The following is a 7,843-nucleotide window of genomic DNA, read 5'->3' as shown; positions in this document are numbered from 1 at the left end:
ACACCTGATGGTGAAGTTACCGTACCGTTTCCGTGACGATAAAACTTCACTTAAAGATAAATGATTACTCTAACTGTAGCAGCTATATTTTCCCTTCTTGACCACTACATTTGAGAAAGAGGGGCTAGTTGTCACAAGGTTTATTTGTCAGCAACTGAAGTTTTCAGTCAGTTTCAACGTCCAATTAACATGTAAAATGTATAAGCAGTGATTTTGTCTTTCAGAATATACTCATACACTGCCGTTCCAAAGTTTGGGATCAGTAAGATTTTAATGTGTCTTATGTTTAACGAAAATTTTATTTATTTGATCAAAATACAGAAAAAAGTAATATGAAATATTATTGCAATTTAAAATAAGTTTTCTATTTTAATACACTTAAAAATATATTTCTGTGATACAAATCATTACTCCAGTCTTCAGTGTCACATGATCCTTGAGAAATCATTCTAATATGCTGATTTATTATAAGTATCATTACTGTGATACTTTTTCAGTATTCTTTGATGATTAGAAAGTTAAAAAGAACTGCATTTATTCAAAATAGAAATGTTTTTAACAACAATAGCATTCTAACAATGCTGTCATTTTTTTTATCAATTAAACACATCCTTGCTGAATAAAAGTATTAATTTCTTTCAAAGAAAGAAAGCAAGAAAGAAATGTACAGACTCCAAACTTTGAACAGGAGTGTATATTGTTACAAAAGATTTATATGTTGAATAAATGCTCTTTTTATTAATCAAAAACAAAACAAAACAAAACAAAACAAAATCCTGAAAAGTACTACAGGTTCCAAAAATAAATTAAAAATAAATAAATAAAACAAAAATAAATAAATAAATAAGAAACACAACTGTTTCCAACACTGATAATAAATCAGCACATTAGAATGATTTCTGAAGGATCATGTGACACTGAAGACTGGAGTAATGATGCTGAAAATTCTATTTTAAAGTATATTAAAATAGAAAACCACTTTTTTAAAATGCAATAATATATCAAAATATTACTATGTTTCTCTGTATTTTAATCAAATAAACATGCCTTGATAAGTAGAAAAGACTCCTTTAAAAACAATTTTACTGATCCCAAACGTTTGAACAGAAGTGTATATTATACATTTACATAAATTCTGTCCTCCATCTGTACAATGAAGATAACCCAAAGAATATTTTCAGGCATTCTAGGGCAAGTGTGTACCATAAACATTCCATAAATATGGATAACTGCATTGTTTTTTAAAAAATAATTTATACATTTATAAAAAAAAGTCTAAATTACTATCTATCTATCTATCTATCTATTTATCTATCTATCTATCTATCTATCTATCTATCTATCTGAAGAGTTTAGATGCAAAACCAGCTAAATGCCATCTCGGTCAAGATAATGATACTGAGTGAATGCCCCTGACACATATTATACGTCCATCAAATACTTTTACTTCAAACTTGCTAAATTCTAGCCTCAGCCCAATCAGAAGTACCAGTACTTACATTGAAACCTATGCAAAGTAGCCAGAAAGAAATGCTAATTTTAAAGAAATACATCAGATGGATTTAGGGTCTTTTGCATCTGAACTCTTCTTATGAATGATTGTTTTATCAGGGTTTATATATTTCACTCACAGTAATACACATTTAAAAAAAAAAAAAAAAAAAAAAAAAAAAGTTTATTGATTTGCTCATCCACACAAAAAAAACATCAAAACATACAAAATTTCACACGTGATAGTTTAAAATACCTAAAAATACAATTATTTTTCCTCTGCACTGAATACCTTATAAGGGCCAGACTCTAGCCACTCTCCTAAATTAATAATGAAATCGTGAGCCTGTATGGAATCTGTGCACAAACACACAATCACACACACACATACAAACACAAACACAAACAATTCCTTTCCCTGTCTCTCTCTTCACCTCAGTCAACAGTCTTTCTGACAGCAGACATTTTAAAAACATGCTGTTAGTGTTACTTCTGTTACATCGACCCACAATTAAAAGCAGGAGTATGACAAAGGAAAAAGGAGAAGAGAAGAGTAAATAGGATTTACCCTTTTTAATGCTTTTTTTTTTTTCTCAGGGTGGTCCATTTTCTTAATACAGCAGTATTTTCCTTCACACAATTACCAACATTAATAAGGAATCCACTCACACACAGTGGAGTTCAGACAGCTCTGATCCTATAAACAGAAGTGCAGTTGGAGCAGCGATGCTGATACTGAAAATGAGTCAATAACACTGCTCTGATTCTCTTTCTTCTTTTTGCTTTTCGTTTCACAGGTGCTATTATTCAGCCGAGCTCTGAGATTACATTATCAGCTCCGCCACACCAGAGAACTGTATACAAGCGCACATCCGTCAGGACCCACGCCGATACATTTCTACTCAGGAAAAAAGGTAAAATAAACGGCCTTACACTGAATGCTGTGTGTGCGTAACTCGAGTATGAATTTCACCTTAATGTACCTAAAGTGCACTATACAGAAATTGCCATCTGCTGTGACTAAATAATGACACTAGGACATTTACTCATTTGCTAAAACAAAAGTTCCTTGAAAACACTTCACAGTGCACCTGCATATTTGATTCGCCGCAGTGTCACAATACACAACAGCTGCCAGAAGGTGGTGGTGTTTCCTCCCTTTTTCAATATTTTACCTGAAATCGAATGACTCCAGAGAGCCAAAACTGTTACTGATATATCTGAGATCTGAGAGTCATGTCCCTGATAGCACATGTACATCACAGAGACGTCTATTTATTTTTTTAAGAGTGGACGTTTGCTGTCAGATGTCAAATAGACGTATATTAGATGTCTTTAAGATGTTTATGATTTAGAATGTATGTAAAACTTACATCTGAAAGACATCTGTCAGATGTTTGTACACAGTAGATGCTTTCCAGATCAAGTGATCTTTAACGGACATCTTGCAAACGTACATGTGCTAAGGGGTGTTCCTGACAGCACATGTACATCGCAGAGACATCTATTTGACATCTGTATTTACATCTGCAAAACGGATTTTTAGAGTGTTTGCTCATATTCAATATGTCTTTTGGACGATTCCTATCAGATGTCAAATAGACGTATATTAGACGTCTTTAAGATGTTATGATTTAGAATGCATGTAAAACTGACATCTGAAAGACGACTGTCAGACGTTTATACACATCAGATGCTTTCCAGATCAAAAGATCTTTAACAGACATCTTGCAGACACACATGTGCTATCTGGGGTTGTTTTCCACATGCTCAGCAAATCTAAAAAGCAAAAGAAATAAAATGGCTTGAGAAACTTCAAGAATATTCCCCCGATAGCACACGTACATCACAGAGACGTCTATTTGACGTCTGCATTTACATCTGCAAGACGTATATTTTAGAGTGTTTGCTCATCTGCAATACACCTATAGGACATTTCCTATCAGATGTCAAATAGACGTCTATTAGATGTCTTTAAGATGTTCATGATTTAGAATGCATGTAAAACTGACATCGTAGATGATGCGAAGATGCTTTCCAGATCGAGTGATCTTTAACAGACAAACGTGTGCTATCTGGGACTTTACCTATTTGAGTTTGTAAAAAGAACAATCACCTTTGTTCTGCAAATAAACAAGAGTGCGGCCTGACAGTAGCAGAACTTGAAATGAGGTCGTTTTTTACTCTAGCCAACACAAATTGTACTAGGGTTGGGGAAATAAACCAATGCATCACGAATTGAGCAATAATCATCAATTCTAAGATCTTCCGAATGCATCACGATTCTCTCTCAAAATGATTCTGAGATTAGTTTTGAACAGCAGATGGCACTGCATGCTTTAGAAAAAGCCATACTCTGCTTGCTTTCTCTTCATTACACACACTTGAAACTAAAATAAGCATTCATAAAGTTGGAATAGTTTAAAGTGAATTACAAGGGTGTTGCCAAGTCAGCGGTTTTCCCCACGGAATTGGGCTACTTAACACTGTTGCTGTGGGTTGAAGCGACACCAAAAATGTAATATTTTGCTGCTGGAATGCGAATATTATTAGGGCATTCCTGCCAAAAAAATTTGCATTTTACCCCCAGAATGCATTTTTTTGACCGGAGAACCTCCTCCGAAATGCAACTGGGCAAGTTTTAGGGTAGTGTTTAGTAGCAATTGTGCAGGTTTCGTTGTGAAAACCTGGCAACCCTGACAAGGGTGTTCACAGTGAGCCATGTTTACATTGATCTTGTGTCATAACACCATTCTTAAACGAGGTCTAATTACATGACTCCAAACACACAGGTGCTCTTTTTCCGTGAGCATGAGTTTGCAGTGGAAAAACTAGATTATAGCGCCATCTACGGTTAAAGGCTAAGATGACAGAGTTGCAATGCATCGATTTGTGGTGACAGCCCTAGATCGTACCGTGTTTGTTGCTGGCTCAGTTGAAATGAAGCACTCTACTCTCCCATAATATGACACTAAATAGCAAATTAATCAAATTAAAATCAATACACATGCTCTTGACGTTGCAAAAAGCTCTGTAAAAAAGATCAGGAGTTAGTATTGTTACACGTATGGCTGTTAAATACAAATACCTGTATGTAGACGGAAAGGCACCTAATCAAGGCATAGGATCTGCTGGCAACCGTAAAACAGTTTCTAGATATTTAAAAACAATGTGGTCGAAAAAAGGCAAGTGAACATACAGTTTTTAAAGGATCCCCTATTTGAATGTACCCCAGTGTGAAACAATCATCATCTTCACTAAACGCCAAATGAACAGTAAAGCTGAAACAATCTCTAGCAGACTTTTCATGTGAAGTGAGAATTGCCTCAGACGAAACCTAAACCTTTGCTGCTGTTTCTAAAAATGGTAACCAAAGAAATCTTCATGGTTACAGCACAGTCAGAGTTTGATAGGCAGAGTGAATTCATGAAGTCACCAGAGGAGGAAGCAGACAAAGATACAAAACATTAAACGTCACTTGGAAACAAACCACAAATTCTTCTGCCATGCAAAGGCAAAACACAGTAATTATACATTTTGTCCTATTTCATGAGTGAATTCAAGTCTATGATCTGTCTTGTGACAGACAGGATTTACTAAATGTTCAGAGGACAAAAATCAATCCAAAACCCGTATCAGTCTTGGCGTAAATTTCTGCATTTTGCCTTTATATAGCAGCCTAGCAAAGCCTGGCACTATTTTCTACCAACCAATCGGAACAGGGAAGACTACATACATACACATACTAAAACAAATCTTCACGCTTCATTCGAAAAAAAAGAAAAAAAGAAAAATGTGTATCCTATACATAATAATGACCTTTAGTCCAAAAAAATACTATATTTCTAAAATGGAAGACAGACAGAAGAGTGAAAGATGTCTCTTTCGTCCATGTCTTGACTGATGATGTTACCTTAAATGTCGCACATCTTAATTCTCTTATAAAAATGTTTCAATGTGCATTTTGTAGCTTCATTTCAAAGTGCATACACTATGCTACTCCAGAGTCAAAAACTAGGAATGCTCTCGTAATGCTTATAATTGTGACATTAAGGTACAGAGACGCTCCAATATGAACGTTGGGAGATTGACAGCAACATCTGAGGTGTGTGGGATTGCATAAAATTGGATTTCTTGGCATTATAGTCCTTTGTGCTGTTTGAAACATTGGCTGAACTGGTAATGCATTAGTGGGGAATTGATCGGTGTTTGTCATTTTGGACGGTCAAAACTGGAAGACATGGATTGTTGGTGCGTGAGCGCATAACATGGTGTCCTTTTCCATTTGGCGACGTCAGCTCATGCATCAGATGCGTCTCCATCTGCCTCCTTTGCCTTCTCGTTCAGGGCATTGTCTATGTTCGTCTCTTCGTCCTTCTCCTCCTGTCTTGCTCTTCTCTCCTCCACCTTCTTCTCTTTGTCCAATAGCCAGTAGTTGAGTCCCATTCCCAAGAACAAGAATATGCTGGCAATCACCAGGACGATTCCACAAGCCTGATATGTGTATTTGTAATCGCCGTAATCATCATTAAGTTTTCCTGCAAGAGAAGAAATTGAAAAACGGGTTTGTCAGTTTTTTTTACACACTAACTGGAACAGGATATAACATGACATTCAGTGATTATTGTAATTACAGCTGAAAAGTCCAGTCCCAAACCCATTTTTTTTTTTTGTTAAATGTAATCAACTTTTGATTGAAAAAAAAAAAAAAAAATTAAATCAAGTCCAATTTAGTTTAAATGTAATCATTTTATATTAAGTCATACTTAAGTAACATTAATAATAACATTAATGTTAAAATGACAAATATTTTTGTTCATTATAAAGCTGTATATATTTTCAGTATTACATTTTATATAATCATATTTTAGATAATTTGACAGTCAATATTTTGGCATTCATTTAAGTAACATAACATTACTTAATATTAAAATTACTTCAAATATTTGTATATTTATTATAAATATTTTAGATAATTTAATATTACATTTTATACATTTATATTTTTGATTAAAGTATTCCTTATATTTAGTCAATATTTTAACGTCATTCATTAGTATAATTAGTATCATTAATTAAATAATATTAAAATTACTTCAAATATATTTATAGCATCAAATTTTATGTAATTTTTAATATTATACTTTATACATTTATTATTTGATAAAAGTATTCTTTACATAATCAATATTTTTCCATGTAATATTCATTTTAGTAACATAAAATAACATTAATATTAAAATTACTTCATATATATATATATATATATATATATATATATATATATATATATATATATATATATATATATATATATATATATATATATATAAAATTTTATATATTTTTAACTATTTTATTTTTTAATAAATTTGTTTTACATTAAGTCAAAATTTTGACACTAATTTCAGTAACATTAATAATAACAACATTAATTAATATTAAAATTACTTTATATTTTATATTACAAAAGCTTATATAGTTTTTAATATTCAATTTTCTATATTTATATTTTTGGTATAGTAGAAGTATTCTTTACATTTAGTCAATATTTTGCCATGTCATATTCATTAGTTTTTGTATTCAAGCATTTTACACTAAATGTTCAAACATTTTGCATATTTAATTATAATAATAATTTACCTAATTTCAGTATGTATTTGTATATATGAATATTTTTGTTTAAAATATTTTCATTCATTAATATTCATCATAATATTCATCATATTCATTCATTTTAGTAAAAACCTTTTAGTTGATGAGAACAACAAAAAAAACCCTAAATATTTAATCTGTTATATTATTTACCATTAATATGATTAATAATTTAAATATTATGGTACTTCATTTTATATTACAGTTTTTCTGAAATGGTAAAACACATTTTTGAAACCATCACCCATTTTCTCAAAACCTTAAACACAAATCCAAATGTTCAAATTAAATTCACAGAACCCCTGACTCTCTATCTATCTATCCATCTATCTTTTTTTCCACACACACGTATTCACACTCTTCTGTACCTTTCAGACTGACAGATGCACCCGTGCCTTCTGTGCACTTTCAACTGGCTTACATTTAGTATATTTAAATATTTAGAAACAAGCGTGAAGAATTTTGAAATATTGTGTTTAAATCATGACTGCAGTGTTACAGTTCTGCTTAACTTTTGCTTTCCTGTGTTTACAGTTTTGCATCACAAGTTCATCACAGAGCAAATTGAGTCTTAATGAGTGAGAATGTGTTTAGAGTTTTGCAAAAAGAGTGCATGAGATCTGCTGACAGTGTCTAAACTGCCTAAACTTGTTTAAGGTTTTTCAGAAAGAGTGATTTATTTGACAAAGCGGTTTAG

At 32.3% G+C, this 7,843-nt stretch overlaps 1 protein-coding gene across 1 annotated transcript in view; it reads right to left on the bottom strand.

Moving 5' to 3' along the window:
* Positions 1-2,049: 2,049 nt before the first annotated feature.
* Positions 2,050-7,843, bottom strand: part of slc16a1b (solute carrier family 16 member 1b) — a 31,262-nt gene continuing 25,468 nt past the window's right edge. Inside the window, exon 5 of the mRNA XM_051117860.1 lies at positions 2,050-6,029. Within this exon, the coding sequence (XP_050973817.1) occupies positions 5,791-6,029 (239 nt within the window). The 3' untranslated portion in view covers positions 2,050-5,790. The remainder of the gene's footprint in view (positions 6,030-7,843) is intronic.

This window comes from Labeo rohita, chromosome 8 (assembly GCF_022985175.1).
Source record: "Labeo rohita strain BAU-BD-2019 chromosome 8, IGBB_LRoh.1.0, whole genome shotgun sequence".
Classification (NCBI taxonomy): Eukaryota; Metazoa; Chordata; class Actinopteri; order Cypriniformes; family Cyprinidae; genus Labeo; species Labeo rohita.
Note: the sequence above shows the minus strand (reverse complement) of the source record. Positions and strands in the feature narration are given on the sequence as shown.